This window comes from Cupressus sempervirens, chromosome 8 (assembly GCF_028749045.1).
Source record: "Cupressus sempervirens isolate cs-2001-9-10 chromosome 8, ASM2874904v1, whole genome shotgun sequence".
NCBI lineage: Eukaryota > Viridiplantae > Streptophyta > Pinopsida > Cupressales > Cupressaceae > Cupressus > Cupressus sempervirens.
Genome location: NC_143125.1, coordinates 666999907 through 667019627, shown reverse-complemented (window position 1 = coordinate 667019627; position 19721 = coordinate 666999907). Strand labels below are relative to the sequence as shown.

The window sequence follows — 19721 nt, the reverse complement described above, 5'->3', positions numbered from 1 at the left end:
TGTACAAAATTAGTTTCAAAAAAATGTTAGTTATTAATAAAAATTTATAAGCAAACTACTCAACTTAAAAAAATTTTATACTTTCATTTGATTGAAAGTTGTGGTTTTCCTAAATGCAAGTTGTGGTCTTCTCTTTTCCTCTTTCTTGCATTCAATTTCTACCGAAAGGCAGACTCTTTCAGAGCTCTTGTTCAGTTTTCAGTTTTTTATTTCTCAAGCTGAGTATTTAAATAATATTTACGCTTCTACCAATTTTTACCAGTTCCAATGCTGTGTAAATAGAATGTTACTATAGGTTTAAGGAAATTATAGACCAAAAGAAAACTTTCCTGACAGAAGCCGTAAATAGTTGGATGAAATATTTTTTATTAAATCTTGAAGCTTACAGTAACAAAAAGGACATTTTACTAAATATGAGAATATATTCTATCCACTCAGAATATCTGCATCAAAATATGTTGAGATGGTTGGAAGAAACTAGTGCAAGGTGCATCAACCATCTTAGATTTTTCTCCAGACGAAGTACTAAGTCTGATATACAAGTTCAACAGAACGTTTTACATCGGTAGACTGGATATTCACCTGCTTGCATTGGAATAGCATCCAACTTGTATACATATGCACATTGAACTGAAGAATGTACACCGTAGATGGTATGAAAAATTTTACCAGATAGAACTTAATTGCCCTGTGAATGATTCTTCGGCCTCCAAGTTTTCCTATATGGTACAGCGGCTGGAGTTGGTTGTGTCCTTTCTGAAGGATAATACTGTTGTGGAAGGGTTTGGCTAGCACCATATGTAACTGAGGGTTGCGCCTGATGCCTATAAATTGAAGACGATGTAGATACAATGTTTGGCTGTCCAATCATCCTCCTCTCCTGCAATGAACCCTGGCCAAAGGTTGCTGATGGTGAATCCACAGATTGAGCTGCAAATGTCGGTCGATTCCTTTGAATTGCTGGATGATATGTTCGCTGAGAAGCTTGTATAAATCTACTCCTACTTGTAGTATCTTCATTAATTGTCCTCGATGTCTTCACTAGTGTTTCCTGAGACGGTAAAATATATGGCCTTGACCTCTGCCGAGGTAAACCAAACAAACTTTTGTGTAGGTAATCCATATCAGATAACATGGGAAGCCTTTGCAGTAATTGATATGTTTTCAAAAATTCATCAGATATTATCTTGAGTGTTGATTCAGTCACACTTCTTGCACAATTTTCTGTACGATCAAAAGGGTCTTCAACCTACATTCACCAACCAAAGAAAAAGGTTGTTCTCAGTATAACAGGGAATTAGTTTCAAATTGTCAACTACAAAAAAAAAAAATCCAGATGTTCAATCTTACAACTATTGCATATTTTTTGGCAATCCGATATTCACTACTCGATGTATTTCCCCACTTGCCAGTGAATGTGCATACTGTCAATCCTTTTAACCATTTATCTCCAGCAGAGGCGTACTGCTTGATAAAAAGGCACAGAACCATACAAACCATCAGATGAGCAGCAAACGTGTACAAGGAACCTACGCTTGTTTCTCAAAGTTGTAGAGAAAAATTCCTAAAGCGTCATAAATTCAGAACAAAAACAATAAATATAAGTAATAAATGCATGTTTCATAAACATAAAGAAAGAAACTGCTCCCCGAAAAAATTGGAGATGGAGACCTTCACTACAATATAAGTAATAAATGTATGATTCATAAACGTAAAGAAACTGCTCCCCAAAAAAATTGGAGATGGAGACCTTCACACTAGCTCAAGAAATTGAAAATATCTTTGAGCAGGAATTAACTCGGTAAATTAACAGAAAAAAAAAAAAAATTGAATGAAAAATATGCAAAAAGATAAGCTTTATATTTTGCTAAAGAAACTGAAATTTTGGACAAAGTAAGAATATAACTTCAGATTGAATATGGAACTATATTTTATCAAGGAAAATTAATGAGGCTAAAACTCACGATGAAGAATATTCTGCAACATTTAAGGTACACATATTTACTGGTTAGTTTCGAGGAAAAATATTTGGCGTTCAGCTGATTACCAGAGTAAAGAATGATACGAACAGATCAGAAACAGAACTGTTATTCTGATTGCTAAATGCTTGCTGTTTGAATTTTTCAACATTCCATAAACATTTCTGTTCAACTTCCATCTCATCCGTTCCTTTTCCCCCTACAAAAAGTAATCACAAGCTGAACATTATATTGCAGCACACAAATCAGAGACCTGCAATGTATATGAACAGCATATGCTTGGATACATTTGTTCTCAGCTCCATTTCATTTCTACGTTTTCTCCCTTCAGAAAGTACTAAAAAACTAAAACTAAATATTATATTGCTGCAGACAATAAAAGACTTGAACTGTCTACAAACACCATTTGTTGGGACAAATTACACACTTGTCAAACAAATGACCATAAGTAAAGGAAAAAGCCCAAACCTGAAAATTAAAAAATTAAAAAGTTTAGTAGAAAAATGCATCCTTGCCTGCTAAGTCACCAGCAATGTCTCCATCATATATATCCTTAATTGGAGGAAGTATTGGAGGAGACTGTGTCTGTAAAATAAATTGACAACCATCATGCTAAAAACACAAACTATCTATGCATTAAACTTCAAATCACCAAACTAGTACTTCCAATATGTTTCATAGTTTAATATATGCTGCACTGGACAAAAATCCAGCAAAAGAAATAGACAAGAAATTCAAAAAGCAACTAACTTGTAGATGGAAAATAACCAACAAGCTAAGGGAAAATGAATTCAATGTCCCACTCTTCGGATCATTTATGTCGTGTGCCTTTGCCCAGTGTTTTATCTGCAGTGAAAACATATCATTAGAGGATGGAACAAAATCTCTGCAACACAAAACATATGCAGAATCTTGAAGACCTACCAGGTAAACCAGTTCTCTAAATCTTGTGTCTATTTGACATATCCAATAAAGGAATTTAGACTTGAACAGGCCGGACCCATTGTTGATAGAGATATCACAAGAAATCTTTGAATCTAAATCCTCAAAGATGAGCAAGGGAACCCTTGCAGATGGTATACATTGTACTGATTGAGGTCGCGCAACCCCTGCATCTTAAAAGTAAGAGTATTAAATTAAGCTAGAAATGTGATCAAGGAAAGCTATGAATATTGCATGCCAGTTGCTATTTTCAGCAATCCAGGTTAACTTTCTGTCTTCAAGGACAGAACATTCTGTTGAAGTTGATAAAAAATCAACCCCACAGCTCCCAAGAATCACTTGCATGCAAACACCTGTCACAGAAAGAGAACATTCTGTTCTCATTCTAAACTATAATTATTGTATTCTTGTATAATTAATACAATCTGTGTAGTTAACTAATTTATGCACTCACATTGTTTATATCAAGGGGAACTAATTTATGCACTCACATTGATTATATCAAGGGGTGTCGAGAACAATTGGCCAAATGACCTTGAAAAGATCAATTCAAACTCAGAATACACGTGCATATATATTTCAGTCTTCCACCACCTGGTGGGGACATGGAAATATGGACATTGGGACAGGCTTTGGGAACGGGGAGACAAAGGGCCTAAGTCCAATGATGGCAGGGGGATAGCGGAGGGGTGGGGTGGTGCTGATGTACATATAATACTTGAAAAACTAGTTATGAAAAGAAGTGTAAGAATTTAATTTCAAATGAAACTTAAGCAAATTACTAAAATAGCAAAATTGCAAGTACTAAATACTGTCATGAATTGTATGTGTCGAATACGTCAAATATGACTGCCAATTATGTCTGATATTTTATGGACTGATACTGCCAATTCACAGCTGTTTATATGAAACCCTTATATGTAGAAATTAACCATATATGAAAATGGAACTGGAAGTTGAATTGTTGGATAAATATACAGTAGCAATAAACATGGGAACACCAACATAGGCACCCCAGTTCTGATTTTAATTTAGGGTCACCAGCATAGTCAGCAATAATGTATGCAATATCAGCTACAGACCCTTGTTAATTGCCCATATGAGGGTAGCAAATGATCTGAAAGTGTTTTTCAGTGAGGCATATATATGTACATATTCTGCATACATGTAAATATTAAAGAAAATACACTTTTGAGATGTCTGAAAATGGCAGAATTTCAGACATACCCACCATGCTCAAGGGAAACTTGGGCATCCCGGATACCTCCTAGAAATGCTGGGAAGTCTCCATTGTCTCTAGATGTCTCAGTGACAAAGGCGGGATTCCCCGTCTCTGTTCCCATCCCCAAGTCTCCAGGACATCCCCATACCAAAAACACAAAGCTCTGGGGGGAATGCCTCCCCATGTTTCATTGTACACGCACACATATGCATGCATCTATATACACACACACACACAAATGCATGCATATTCATACATACATATATACACATGCATATATATGCATACATATATATATACATACAAGGGTGTATATATATACACACATATTATGTAGATACATATACATAACACATTCAGATAGGCACATACCTACATATGTATGTAAATATTACCTACATACATACCTACTTTAAAAGAGTGATTGATTGTTCTTAAAGAGTTACTCTCACTAAATATGTACCTAATTGGATGCTCCCCATGGTGACACTTAGTGTTTTTTTGGTACATGGGGCAGTGGTCCCATTACCCAAGGCTAGTATAAAGCACTCAAAGTCTTTTGATTCTAATTTTATTTTTCTACAAAAAAAAAAGAATTGAAGATAAAGTTTTGTTGCCCCACCATCCATGAGGGTGGTGAGGGCATTTCCCTTTTGTTTGCCAATTGTATTGTTGTGAGTGGAGTTAATGTTCGATGCAAGCTTCTTCTTTTCTCTCTCTAAAGCCCTTTGAGCTCTTTGGCCAGGTTACATTAACTATCTGTTGTCCCTCTGACTCGTAAGACTGATGCTCAAATACCAATTGCAATGTCCCCTTTTGATATTGCCTTATATTTTTTACCAAGATCACGAATTTAATTGAAACAAGAGGTGTAATGTGGTTCGAATAATAACTTTACCAATAATATATGTCTTCAGCAAGATAAACTGTAGAATAGGTCTTGAAATCATTTTAGGTAATATATGCAACGCCATAAGGAAGATCAAATATTTCTACTATTACTAATCATTTCAATTTATTTAAATAATTCATGTAATAGCTCTTGAACTTAAGAAGCCAAACGTCAATAGTTTCATTCTAGTAATCAACCATAATAGGGGTTGGCGAAGAAGCATGCTAGGAGCGTTGAGTATTCAAACTTGATATCTTGGCCCCAAGTGGTAGGCATGAGGGGCTACTTAGAAGGGGAATATATGTCTGCTCCCTCAATCATGAAATTACAAAAAGATGCCCTAAATTCACCACAACAAAGTCCAAGAGCACGAAGTATCCACGCTTGACCTCTTGGCCCCAAGTGGCACGAGCTCTTGTTCAACCAACATGAGGTGGGCTACATAGAAGGGGAATATGTACTCGATATCCTTATTGATCCCTCCCTAATCCGTACTACCATTATCTTGCATATGACAAATGAATAATCTGTAATCAATATATATTTGATTGATTGTTGCATTTGATAACAATTTGAGTGCCAATGCTGATTAGTGTGGTGCCTTCCATTGTGGTTCCTCCTTATGTATCCTTTTTAGGGCTATCTTTTTGTGGCAGTCCCCTTCTCTTCAAGAATCGCATCTCTTACCCATGAATAGGTTTGGTGAGGTTAATCTCACTCTTGCGCTTGGGATGCTTGTTATTTGGGAAAATCCACAAGCTGGATGGTGGAAATGTAATTTCGATCAGGCTTCAAAAGAAAATCCAAGTCTTTTAGGTGTCGGGTTTATCATCAGAGATGCAAATGGGGAGCTTATTGCACTAGGTGGCAAAAGACCCTAGGATGGTACCAATAATGTTGCAGAAGCAAAGGCCGCCCTACTAGCAATAAGAGCCTCTAAAACATTGGGAGCTTCTAAACTTCATAGAAGGGGACTCCCTCATCATCATCAATGCTATCATGAAGGGCTCTATGGCAGTGTAACACTTTCAAAACTACACCAATATAACTCAGGATTTGACTTCATTGGAGGACTTAAAAACTACACGCATTAATAGAATGGGTAACATTGAATCTGGCTAAATGTCCAACTGGGCACTAAATTTGAAATTGAATGAAGTTGTTATTGACAATTTTAGAGATGTAATCCCACATGCAGTTAATGAACCAAATCCTTGGACTTAACTTTGGAAAGAGTGACATTTTAAAAACTCTTAACCGTGTGAAGTTTATTCTTGTTGTGGTTCATGCTGCGTGCAACATTTAATGGTTGATGGGACAGTTCTTTATTAGCACCGGTTGTCCTTGTTGGAGTTAATGTTCCAATAGTAATCAATAATAATGTTGCAAATGTGGCAAAACTTGTTGAGTTTCTGGTAACACAAGTTTAGTTTAGGTGTGAGTCAAAGAGTTTTAGTTTGAATCAAGTTCTTATTGTAGATGTGTTGAGTTAGATGTCAATAAGTTTTAGTTAGCTGTCAAGTTTAGGTGTGTTGTCAATCATGAAGTTGTTTGTTGTCAATCTAATTAGCAGTCATTTAGGAATGTTGTTGAGTCAAGCTATTGTATTAATTTGCATCTATTATTCAATTAAATTAAGGTGGAAGTTCTTTCTTTCTCTGTTTTGTTTTTGTTGTTCTATTTTTCCAATATGGTATCAGAGCTATCTTCCTATTAAGTTTTGTTTGTTAGAGAAGTTGTTAAGAAAATGAGGCTAAGAGAAGAACCATCAAATGATTATGATTTCATTGAAGAATTTGTTTGATTTTGAAGAGATCAATGCTTTGTTAAATAGGAAAAGATGTGGTAGAGTCTAGATGGATGCTTGAATAGTTTGAGGTGCTATAGGATCGTAGAAGCTATACCTTTACAAGGGTTATGAGGCATTCCATGTGGAGATAGTGTGTCCAATTGTTCAGGGAGATCTGAAAGTCTGGAAGCTTGGCATCGTACCTTTACGAGGGTTGTGAGACATTTCATGTGGAGATAGTGTGTCCGATGGTGTTTCGAAGCTAGATGATAGTTGCATAACTATGAGAAAGTCTTACTCCTCTATGACATATTTTCAAAGTATAATTTCTACATAATGTTTCCTTTAGTTGTCATATTAAGTGGGGGTGTTGGAGTTGATGTTCCAACAGTAGTCAATAATAATGTTGCACATGTGGCAAACCTTGTTGAGTTGCTGACAACACAAGTTTAGTTTAGGTGTGAGTCAAAGAATTTTAGTTTGAATCAAGTTCTTATTGTAGATGTGTTGAGTTAGGTGTCCATAAGTTTCAGTTAGCTATCAAGTTTATGAGTGTGTTGTCAATCATGAAGTTGTTTGTTGTCAATCTAATTAGCAATCATTTAGGAATGTTGCTGAGTCAAGCTATTGCATAAATTTGCATCTATTATTCAATAAAATTAAGATGGAAGTTCTTTCATTCTCTGTTTTGTTTCTGTTGTTCTATTTTTCCAATAATGCCACCCTTCAACACAGTTTAACTGTTCTCCTAAACCAAAATTTCTCTCATTCCAGAGTTGTTTGAGTGAATTGAAGGGTGTTTACGTGAAGTTGTCTTTCACTCTTACTTGTGACAGGCAACAACACCCTTTTCATGGAGTAGCTAGGAAGGCAAGGATGGACCAAATGTTTGAGTTTAAACACAAGCAATTCACATATGTGATTGAGCTCCTATTAGGGGATATGTTCTTTATGGTGAACTAGATAGAGGGCCAACACAGATGTTTACTCGATAATCATGGCATAGGCGCTGCAAACTTGGGGAGTCTAAAGAAAGAGTAAGGTTTATTATGCAGAAAATTATTCCTGCTAATGCCCTCCTAGGCATGGAAGAAATCCTTGCAATGTCAATTCCAGGGTGGGGTTTTCTTTTAAGGGAGAAAGAAACAAGGATTGAAAAAATCCCAAACATGAAAATTACACCCTTTGTTTGGCACTTCATAGAAAGTAAGAGGCGCATAAAGTTAAAACAAGCAAGACGAGGATGGGCGGATTGGAGACCGGAGGATGATGCTGACATGGAGACAAGGCTCGGACTAAGGATCCACAAGCTACTAATGAAGACAAGTCATGGCTAGAACACACACTAAATGCCCTATTGGATGAGAGAATTGGGGGCTTCATTCCTCCAGATCTAAGGTGATGCTATAAGCTCCTGGCTAGCCCTTAAGCAGGTTTATGTTGTTGTTTTTTCTAGGTTTTGATCAGTTTGGTGCTTATTGTCTTGGTTGCTAAGACGCAAAGGGGCTCCCAACAAAGACAAAACAATCAAGTGAAGACATTCATCTGTGTCTCTCCCCTGTAATGATGCTCATAACCCTCAATTTTTTCGCTGGAAGCACAATGAAATTTGGTCTGCTGTAGGGTTTGCCCTTGATGATGGGAGATGAAAGAAAATATGGGTTTTAATGGTTGTTTCTAGAAGGGCACCCAGTGGAATTTTGGCCTACTTGAATTCATGCAACCCAGTTGATGGCTAAGGTGAATGAAGACCAGCAAAGTTATCAAAAAGGCTTCCGTTTGCAGCTGTTTCTTTCAGAATAGGAAAGAAGGGGATTTTTGATAATTGTACTTGTTTTTTGTCTTTTCTGGAAACAGGTACTAAATGATGTGCTGGATCACAATTATGTTTTATCGGTTGGGTTTAAAGGAGCTTGTAATGTAAATCTATAATCAGACCCTTGTGAAAGTCTAGTCCAAGGTGTTTTTCATTGTACTCAAAACTACTTTTTTTATTAATAAAGTTAAAAAATCATTACCCAGAAAAAAAAAGGCATCTCTTCAAGTTCCTTTGTCCTTAAATAATTGCTGTTATCCCCATATGAGATCACTTAACTGATCTTGATCACATATCGTTAATACATTAGATCTCAAAAGGAATCGTTTTTCAATAATAACTCACTCATTGTGGGTTCCCTTGTATTCATTCCTTGGTAAGGAAGATATGGATCGATTGCTGATATTCTATGGAGAGGAATCACTACTTCTTCTTGTCTGGTTTAATCTGGGTTATAGGAAATTGTAAATTCTTAAAATAGAGACAATTTTCTTGTACTAATCATGGTGGGGGCATGACAGCTGTCCCAAATATAGTGTTCTTCTCCTAAGAGGAATTAGTCCATTTATAGCTTCATCCACTCTATTAAGTGGAACAAGCATACCTCTAGGAGAGCAAAGAAGCTTACAGCTATAGATAGCACCTTACATCTCATTTATCAAAACACTCTTACATACAGGAGAGTCTATAGAGCCAAAGCAGCCAACACAAATTGATGCCGAACCATTTAGCATAGACTTTGGGGATGGTTAAAGATTTGGACTATTAACCAATTGAATTCGAATTTTGAATATAATCATCATTTTGACCTAAAAATAAATATACTGTATTCGACATTTTCATTATTCCATTCAATATGTTTAGTATTTGAAAGTTTCATTTTATTATTCCTTATACACTTCTTATAATTATTTTTCGAAGTACTATAAATACTTGCAATGTCATCTCACTATCATCCTTGTGTCATCCCCAATCTAAGCCCTTAGTCACCCCATCCCCTTGTTCCCCATTAAGAGACTCCATGGAATGTAGGCTGTTCATTTGGTTTCAAGGTTTGGAATCATAGATTCAAACAAAAAATTATTTATATATATGGGCAAACCTAACACCCACCCCAACCAAAAATTTTTGACTATATCTGTGAATCTAAACCTTGAAACCAGACTATACACAAACACACACACATACATATACATAGAGCCTAAGCTGTCAATTCAGTTTCAAGGTATGGAAACACGGTTTTGATCAAAAAAATATTGGGGAGTTAGGTTCATCCATACAACACTACACACACACACACACACACAACGAACCTTGTTTTTTTGAAATTCCTAAGCATGCATGTCTTTTCAAAATCTATATAAACTGTTGAAGACATGTGAGAAATAGAAGATTGATTAAATGATAACTATTGTTAAAATATGTTAATATAATTCATATCATACAATATTAATAATGAACCTCACCTACATAAAACAATATAATTAAAAAATTATTATATTTAATATAAGCATCCTAATTAAAAATTAAATTTTAAAACATAATAAAATAAAATCTAAGTTACCGTATTCGCTCTGGCAACTGAAAATTCGCAAGTTGGCTTGCTATATATGCGAAGTCAATTTGTATTCAATTCCAAATCGCAATTTGAATGCAAAATTCGATGTCAATTCGGTTATATGGACCCGGGTTGAATACTGGTCCATTTTGAGCGAATGTGAAACCACACGGGTGAATTTAAAACGAATCTCATTTTGGTTGACTTCAACAGCAATAGTTTTAATTTATTTTATTAATCTTATAATGTAAAGACTAAAGTTGTAAATGATAAACCTAAAAAGCACAGCTTGTAAAGTCGATTTTGCAATCAGACATTTCAATGATTCATTCCACTGTGATTTTGCAATTAGAGGCTAAGTCAAATGGTATAACTGTGAACACAATACCCAAGCTAAGTCATTTGTAAAGTCCTCCAATGACTTCACCATTAACGGCAGCAGCACCAGTCAACATTGAAGGCAGTGGCACCAATCACCATTCAAGGCAGCGGCACATCAGGTTAACGGCAAAGGCACCAATCACCATTCACAGCAGTGGCACCAAACACCATTCACGGCAAAGGCACACAGGTTACAAGTCAGTCACCATTCACAACAGAGGCACAAGTTAATAAATAAATATTATAATCTAACATTTATATTTGTTATTCAATTTTTTGTTGATGGGATGCACCAGCCTAACTACCTAAGACATTGCAAACACACCAAGCCCGTGTGACTGCAATCAATCTCAGATTCTCAAATAGAGAAATGTATTTACTATTTCAATTTGTGAATCTGAATGTATTATACTATTATTTGAAGCTAAGTTGTGTATCAAACTCAAGACTATTTAGCCATTTATCTATATATACAAATTTATTGTGTTATAGTTTATTTTAAAGGTTGTTGTGAGGGGATCTTGAATTTTAATTTTTTGCACATCCAAATCAAAGAAATTTACTTTTTTTGTTTTTTTCTATTTGTAGATTCTGTCATTCTAAGAATGGTTGCAACTGGTTTTGGCACTAGAAATGCCCACTTCAAAATTGACAAATGCTCCCTGTTATGGAAATACGTGGAAATACTTCAATGAATGCCGGGTGGAGGAGGTTGTGTATGGATTTGCAGTCATTGCAAAGAGGAATCAAGTAGTTCCTATAGTAAAGTTAAAGCACATTTGTGCTTTATTGCTCAGAAAGGCATTAAATTCTTTACAGGAAAGCCGAGAGTAAACGGAAAGCTACCTAAAACCCTCCTTCCAAATCACATTGTGAACAAATACATTTAAAAACAAAAGCAAGCAAATGAAGTTGCTGGAAGGGCAAGTGCTGCTCATCTGTTGCGAAGTGGTAAGCCTTCAAAGAAACAGAATCTCATCTATCTCTTCAACTTTTGTTACCAATGAACCACTGGCTAAGAGTCATCCATGTTTACCGTACTGGTAAAGAAATTGAACGCATACAGACAATGAACACGAACAGCAGAATTATATTCGCAATAGTAGATGAATGATGATTTACAATGATCCCAGACGGGATATAAATACTACCGCCGAACCTTCCCGAAGGAGTCCGTCGGCCACAATTATTCTATCCGTTACAACCCATTTACCGCCGGACCGTCGGCTACAGAAACACCGCCGGACCGTCGGCTAACACCATCCCCCCCAAAAAACAGTCGTCTCCTGACGACTCACAAAATTAGGAGACAACTTACATACTACAGAAAGAACTAGAGAGAAGGGGGCGTCCCAGAAGTGTGTTGCTGGCGACGTAACTCATACACTTGCTCTGTCCTGATACGGAGATCTGTCTGGATCTGAGAGTTCACTTCGACGGCCTCCTTTAGAAGAAGTGCCGCGTCCATGGCCTGCGTCCTGGCTAACTGCATCTCATACTCAGCCGCATCCTTATCTCGAACCGCTGCCTCCATACTTTGCTTAGCCAAGTCCTTCTCCTACACCGCGGCTGCCAAATCTGCTAGTAGTGCTGTCCGCTCTGTGGCCCATGCTGCCTGCTGGGCGGTCAAGTCGGTGGCTAGTTTCTGTCTAGTCTCAGTTTCAGCTGCCAATGACTGCTCTGCTGCGACTCTGTTCGCCTCCGCACACTGACGACCGTAGTAAACATCTTTGTACAGTCCCACAATCTCATGCGCTAGTTTCATCATAGGAGTGTCAATGGGTCCCAATTCCGGCTCCGTGTCCCAATCTGTCAGCATCTCCTCTGTCTCCGTTGCCGGCCAGCCCCTATCTATAAAGCAAGTCTCGAATCGCCGAGGACAAATCCCACGGATATATGCTCTGATCAAGTGCCATTCCCTCCGCCGAGTCAGGGCCTGAATTGCCACATCGTGGCCCTTCTTTAATGCAGATTTCATAGTCCTGAGGTAATCCCGACACCTGTCTTCATCTGACCCATAGTCCTCCTTGGCGAAAGCCTCCAATGACCATTCAGCATCACTGTGTCCCCCCTCGCCAGTGGGAGCCATGCCCACATCCGGTGCTGTCGTCTGTGTTGTTGGCGCAACCACGGCATGTGGCATTCCCTCCTCCTGAGGCTGAGGCTGGGGTTCCGCCGGCCATGTTTCGAAACGCCCAGGAGACTGAATGGAGGGACCCCGCTTCGCCGGAGTGAGTCGGAACTGCTGCCTCAGAAACTCACTAGCTCTATCCATCACCTCCGGTTGTTCGACCCGCGCAGGCTCCATATTCATCTTCTGTACTGGCTGAGCTGACTCGGCCTCTGCTAAAAAAGATGATGAAACGGTGACCACTGCGTCACAATCAATGACCTCCAACCGAACCTGCGGCTCAGACTGTGGTAGTGGTGGCTCTGCGACAGTGACATTCGTTGGTGCAGCTGAAACCACTTCTACTACAGCCGTCAGCAGTGGCTCGGCAACTATCTGTGGGACGGTATCCGGTACTGCGTGCGGAACCACCTCAGCCACTGTCCGTGGGACATCTACCTCCGCTGGAGGAGTCATAAGAACTAGGGCATGGCGCTGACCAAAGGCCGGAATGACCGTAGAAGAGGTAGTCAAGTGCGTTGAGGTTGACAGCTGAGGCGGGGTAAAGAATGTAGGCCCACCTCCTGCTGTCTCTCCGTCAACTTCAGCCGATGTGCTCTCCTCTTCTTCCCCAGATTCAGCCCCGTCACTCATTGAAGTGCCCTCCCTCCCGCTATTTGTTTCTCCGGAAAGGGCTAATTCGCGGAGTACTTTCCTGTGTCCAGCAGCTGACCCTCCTGTATCCAGGTGTCGCCAGTAGAATATGGGAGACTCCCCGTCTGCCAGCTTGCCCCGTGGAGGAGCCTCAAAGCCATCCATAGGGATCTGATTAGCTGCTGCCTCTAAAAACAACCCGATGGCATGGTGAGGCATAAAAAATGTTCGGTGCTGAAGCGTCATGAATTCTTCCATTCTGTCGGCAAGCACTGAGGCCCAATCATAGACCACTCCCTGCATGATACCATTTATAAACACAATCTGTGGCAGTGCGATATCTGAAGCTCGAGTGGCACCGGTCAACCTGCTCTTGATGACGTCCATGATACAACGCCAATGGCCCTCTCGAATAAAGTCCCTGCGAAGCCCTCTGCACTTTGTCCCCTGAACTACTGCCTCCTTCTCCATAGGTGTAAGGTCCCTGCATACTAGGGCTATCCAATGCTCCTTCCGTTCCTGCGACAGTTTATGATTCTTTATTTCCACTTTCTTCCCGCCGGGGCCAGGAATGCCGAAGACCCTGGTGAAATCTCTCAGTTTAAAGGACACCGTCATCCGCTGCCTTTTGTACAAGAATGTACTTGTTCTGCTCTGGACACTGTATCTTTCTATCATGGTGCGCAATACTGATTCAAACATCCGAATGGAAAAGATGGGAAGCTGAATAGCCCAATGTATCTGTGCCCGCATCAAAATCTGTTTAATTTGGTCTGCCTCCGGGGTCTCCTGCCACCACTTCCGGCATTCGCTTCCACTAAGGCTCTCAAACTGGATGGTGAGATAAGTGAGTTCTTCCTTGGTCTTCTGTTTCTTGCTGCTGGAACCGGAGGGGCCTGCAACTCGAATTCCCGATGCCAAAACTCTTGAAGTCTTCTCCATATTTGCCAACTGACTCTTCCATGGCTTCCGCTTGCCCGCTAACTCCATGCCAAAAAATGATTTATTCTTCCTATTGCCGGCTTCTTAAATTTCCCGCAGAAATACTCTGACTGACGGCGAAGGTTGAAGTTTTCTCCCGCGGCGATCTTCTTGTCTATCTGCAGCGTTGAAGTTTTTCCTGCGGCTGCAGTCCTCTGAGGCCTCAATATCCGTCACAGAAACTTTGAAGTTATTACTTACTGGCAATGCTATAACTCCTGCAAATCTCCAACCATCACCGTCTTCCCGGATCTCCTATACTAAGTTGTAAACCGCAACTCAATCTCATGGACTGACAAAATCGGATGTTATCACAATTAATCTCGACCAAATTTCCCAACAACGGCCTTATGCTGATCAAATTCTGAGACACCTCGCACTTTTGCATAGCAGTACACAAACTGGAAACATATAAACAAATAGAATCTGAATAAATCTATTATAGGCCTACCTTCACCAAATTCTTCAATATGCCCACCCAAAACTGTCCGAGAGAAGATAAATCACGACTGATTTTATCATAAAATGAATTAATCTCCACCGAATTTGTCAGGTGTAGCTGAATGAGCACCAAATTTGGAGTATCTGGGTTAAATCACGACCAAATCTGTGCGAAAACTGGGTTAATTTTATCCTGCTGTCGACGCCAACTGCCGCGGAAGTCTTTCGTCCGCGGACCCGCGGGGCTTTAAGTGCCCGCGGACAGGCAGTTGCCCGCGGGACTTTCAGTCCGCGGGCCTTCCTTCCCGCGGGACTTCTAGTCCGCGGGGTCTGCGGGGCCCGCGGGACTGTCAGGCCGCGGAAATTTTTTTTTATTTTTTTATTTTTTTTTTAATAAAAATGGGATACATTAATCAACAGCAGTACCTCTGAGTGACGTCATCGCCAGGGAATGTTGTACTGACGACACGGAAGAATTCAACGCCGGGGAGTACTTCCTTACACGATATGGTTTCAACTTAGATCCGTTAACTGGCTGAGTTATCTCTTGTCCGTCCAAGGTTGCTAATTTCATTGTCCCCGTGTCGCCAATTTCTCGGATTTGATATGGTCCAATCCATCGCACTTTGAATTTGCCCGGCTTGATTTCGTTACGGCCATCATACTTCAGTACTAACTGTCCTGTCTGGAATCTGTTATGTCTCAGATGCTTGTCATGCCAGAGTTTGCGTCTGTTCTATGCCACTTCTGTTGCCCACTGTGCCAACAACCGTTTCTCCTCCAGTTTATTCAAATTAGTCAATCGCTCTTGTAGACTTCCGTCATCATCCAGTTTGTTTTCCAACGCTATTCGAAGACTTGGAATCATGAATTCTGCGGGGACCACTGCTTCTTGTCCAAACATTAACTGGAATGGTGTGTACTCGGTCGTCACTTTGTATGCCGTGCGGTACGCCCAGAGAGTAGCAGGTAAGTTCTCTTCCCAATCCGCTCCTTCCACCGCACAGGATTTGTAGATGATGGATACTAGAATTTTATTGGTGGCTTCTACCTGCCCGTTTTCTCTTGGATAGTACGGACTTGACAGCGAATGATAAATCTTGAACTGAGTAGTGAGCAGTCGAATAACATGATTGACGAAATGACCTCCCCTATCACTTGTTAATTGTAATGGAATTCCATACCTTGTGATGATTTGTTCATAAATAAACTTCGCGGTACTGACGGCCGAGTTATCCGGTAACGCACGGGCCTCCACCCACTTGGTCAGGTACTCCGTTGCAACAATGATGTAGCGACACCGTCGAGTCGTGCTCACCCTCAATGGTCCAACGAAATCTAGTCCCCATCGCTCAAAAAGTTCCTGCGCATGAGAAGGTTGAAGTGGCATGAAATCTTTCTTCAGCGGTTTCCCAGTCCGTTGGCAAGTGTCACATCCGACGACCCATTCCCGTGCATCATTGTACACCATTGGCCACCAAAGTCCTGCAAGCAATATCTTCCGTGCAGTGGTGTCAGGCCCCATGTGGCCTCCTGCAGGGCCCTCATGGGCTTCTTTTAACACCTGCGGTATCTCTTCTTCCAGCACACATCATCGAAGAATGTGATCCGGCCCCATTTTGTAGAGCAACCCATTGATTAATTGGAATGTACGACTCCTGATTATCAATTTGCATCTATCGTTTGGTGACATCCCCGTGGGAAATTGTCCTGTTGATAGGTATTCACCAATACTCTTTTACCATTCCGGCAGTATCCCAATCTGAAACAGCTGTGCGTCAGGAAAGTCGTCATTCACACCATCCGCTGATTCCCCCGTTTTGATCCGTGACAGGTGGTCGGCACTGACGTGTTTCTTTCCTGGCCGGACACTGATTTTGAAAGTAAATTCTTGCAACAGTAGCAACCATCGGCTGATCCTCCCTTGGATGACGGGTTTGTTAATCAGGTACAACAGGGCCTGGTGATCAACATAAAACACAAACGGTGTAGCAAGCAAATAATGGCGGAATTTTTGTACGGCATAAACCATTCCCAAAGCTTCTCTTTCAGTCGTGCTGTAGTTTTGCTCGGCCTTTGATAACAACCGGCTGGCAAAGTATATTGGATGATCCAATCCGTGATTACCAGTCTGTGCCAGGGTTGCGCCGATCGCATAATTAGAGGCATCCACATGAACATGAAATTCTTTATTCCAATCCGGATATGCCAGGATGGGTGCCGTAGCCAGTCGTACCTTTAGCCCTTCAAATGCCTCATCCTGCTCTTTCTCCCATCTAAATGCTTCTTTCTTGCATGTTAGCTTATCTAACGACTGGGACACCTTGGCAAAGTTTTTAATAAATCTCCGGTATTACCCAATGTGTTCGAGAAAAGATTTTACCTCTGTGACATTAGTGGATGGCTGCATTTCTAGAATGACTCTCACTTTGTCGGGATCCGTCTTTAATCCTTCCTTACAGACAATGTGTCCGAGCAGTCTGCCATGTGGAACCATGAATCGGCACTTCTTGGGGTTCAATGCTAGCCGGGCTCTGCGACATCTCTCCATACATTCACCAAGTGCTGCCAGGTGTCCATCTTCTGCGCTGAATATTGACCAATCATCCAAGAAGGCCTTGAAATTTCCCACAGACATCTTGTCGAAGATATGCAGCACATTTCCGTTGGAATGTGGCCGGTGCATTACGCAACCCAAAAGGCATCCGATTGTACGCGTAGACTCCATCTTCAACAACAAACGTCGTCTTCAACTTATCTTCCTCCGCTATAGAAATCTGATTATATCCGGAAAACCCGTCCATGAACGAGTATATTTCATGTCCCGCGACCTCCTCCAGAATGCTATCTGTGAATGGAATTGGAAAAGGATCTTTGATTGTTACTGCATTTAGGCATCTGAAATCAACGCATATCCGAATCTGAATAGTATCCTTCTTTAAGGAAATGACTATTGGTGACACCCATTCGCTGGTCTGTACTTTGAAGATAATGCCAGCGTCTAGCATCCGGTTGATTTCCTCCGTAACGCGTGCGGCATAGTTCTTATTCATCCTGTAGGGTCGCTTCCGTACAGGGACAGCTCCATCCATCAGCGGAATGCGGTGCACACATAATTCTGGCGGTACTCCTTTGAGGTCCTTGTATGTCCATGCAAACACATCCTTGTAGTCCATAAATATCTTAAATGCCGCGGCTTTGAGTACTGGATCCCAATTATCTCCCACTAGGATGTTCTTCGGTTCTGCCTCATCCCCTAGATTCATCGTTTGCAGTGTAGCTTCATTATATTTGATCAGCTCTCCTTCACCGAATGCATGAGCGGGTGTAATATGCAATGGTGATTCCCCCTCCTTAACTTTAGTAAACTCCTTCGGATATTCGTTCTCAATTGACAGAACATTGCAACTCGGAAATAACTCATAGTCCTCCAGTTGCCAGTGGTATAAACCGTTGACGGAATCCAAGTCGTCATCCGTTATTCCCCCGTCCAATCGGAGAACGCCTTCTTGATCTGGTTCCATCCGTCGTCTCCCTCCGTCCTCCTCGCCCTCAGAATCGGATGACAATGCCTCTTCCCCTACCATTTGGGTATGCAAATCGATGACGAATCGACGGCCTTTACTTTCAAGGGATATAGTGTTCTTCTTCCAGTCGTGTCGGGCTCTTGCTTCTATAAGCCAACCGCGGCCTAGGATGGCGTCATAACCTTTCTTTTTCAATGGAATCACTACGAAATCCATTAGAAACGGCTGGGTGCCAATGGTTACCGGCTGTGCCATGAGAATACCCAGTGGTTTAATACCATGTTGATCAGCGGTTAGGAGCTGAAAACTTGGAGGCCATAATGTTGGCTGTCCAAGTTTCCTCCAAGTTTCTTCTGGCAATACATTCACGCCGGACCCTCCGTCCACTATGGTGTCCGTGAGAACATGTCCAAGTATCCCCATTTCGACAACTACAGGGTGTCGTCCTGATGTCAGTGCCAACAACATCTGGTCTTCTCCTTCGTTAACAATTTCCTTTTCTTTCCGTCGACTTGGTTCTCCTGGTGGCTTTTCCTTCTCAAGGCTTGCTTCCCCTGTCATATTTGAAAAAGCAGATCGAAGTTGGGGCATGGTAAGAAGCAAATCACTTACCTTTACTTGCACCTCTGTTTGCAAAATTTGGCGTATTATGTTTTGTTCAGCGGAATTCCTTGCTGAGGTGGCGGCAGTGGTCGGAGGTGTTACTGCTTGAGATACTTTGCCAACCTCTGCCCGTGCTGCCGCAAACTTCTTTTTTTCTTCGGCGGGGTCCGGATATCCTTTTGCTTGTTGCCGCGTAATGGCCAGAACTTCTTCATTGGTTCCAACCGTGATTAAGTTCACTCCGGATTTTGGGCATTTTGAGTCATCGTGGTCGTCGGGTCCGCACCATTGGCACAATAGGTGAGGTGTATTTGCTGTTGGACATTCTCGCGCAAAATGCCCCCATAAGTTACATGCTCGGCACTGAATAATTGGTCGTCCGTTTGCATCATACTGAATCCGGCTTCTGCTCGTATTGGTGTTGTTATTGTTGTTGTTATTCTGTCCACGGCGATTATTTCTGTATCCTCCAGATGTAGCGCCTGCGTTGGTGTTTCCGTTACCTCCTGACGGGGAAGCCTCCTGTGTGAGAAGCACCTGTGAAGATCCTCTTGTTTTCATGTTAAAGGGACAGTCCTTTGTCGAATGGCCCATGATCTGACAGATGTCACAAAATTGGTTCTTCGGACATGATCCCTTAGTATGACCGTCGGTCTTACATTCCGTGCACCACAGTTCACTACTTTTTGGCTCCTTCTGCATATTTTTAAACTCCTTCATCATTCGAACCATATCCTTTTGTAAGGCACGAACCTTTTTGTTACTACCTTCGTCGTCGCTGCTATCATCCTGAGCGGATTCATCATCATCAGAGTCAGAGGAGCTG

The 19721-nt window shown here is 41.0% G+C and overlaps 1 protein-coding gene across 5 annotated transcripts in view; it reads right to left on the bottom strand.

Annotated features, from left to right (window-relative positions):
• Positions 1-346: 346 nt before the first annotated feature.
• LOC149544217 (protein HESO1-like) overlaps positions 347-19721 on the bottom strand; it is a 65791-nt gene continuing 46416 nt past the window's right edge. For 2 of the 5 annotated variants that reach the window (XM_089798736.1, XM_089798737.1), the window contains 6 exons: positions 2904-3088; positions 2730-2825; positions 2495-2564; positions 2048-2178; positions 1351-1464; positions 347-1249 (listed from right to left, as the gene is read on the bottom strand). In XM_089798736.1, coding sequence (XP_089654862.1) covers positions 680-1249; positions 1351-1464; positions 2048-2178; positions 2495-2564; positions 2730-2825; positions 2904-3088 — 1166 coding nt within the window. In that variant the 3' untranslated portion in view covers positions 347-679. Of the gene's footprint in view, positions 1250-1350; positions 1468-2047; positions 2179-2494; positions 2565-2729; positions 2826-2903; positions 3089-19721 lie in introns of all 5 variants that reach the window. The other 3 variants (XM_089798735.1, XM_089798738.1, XM_089798739.1) reach the window with 3 other exon arrangements.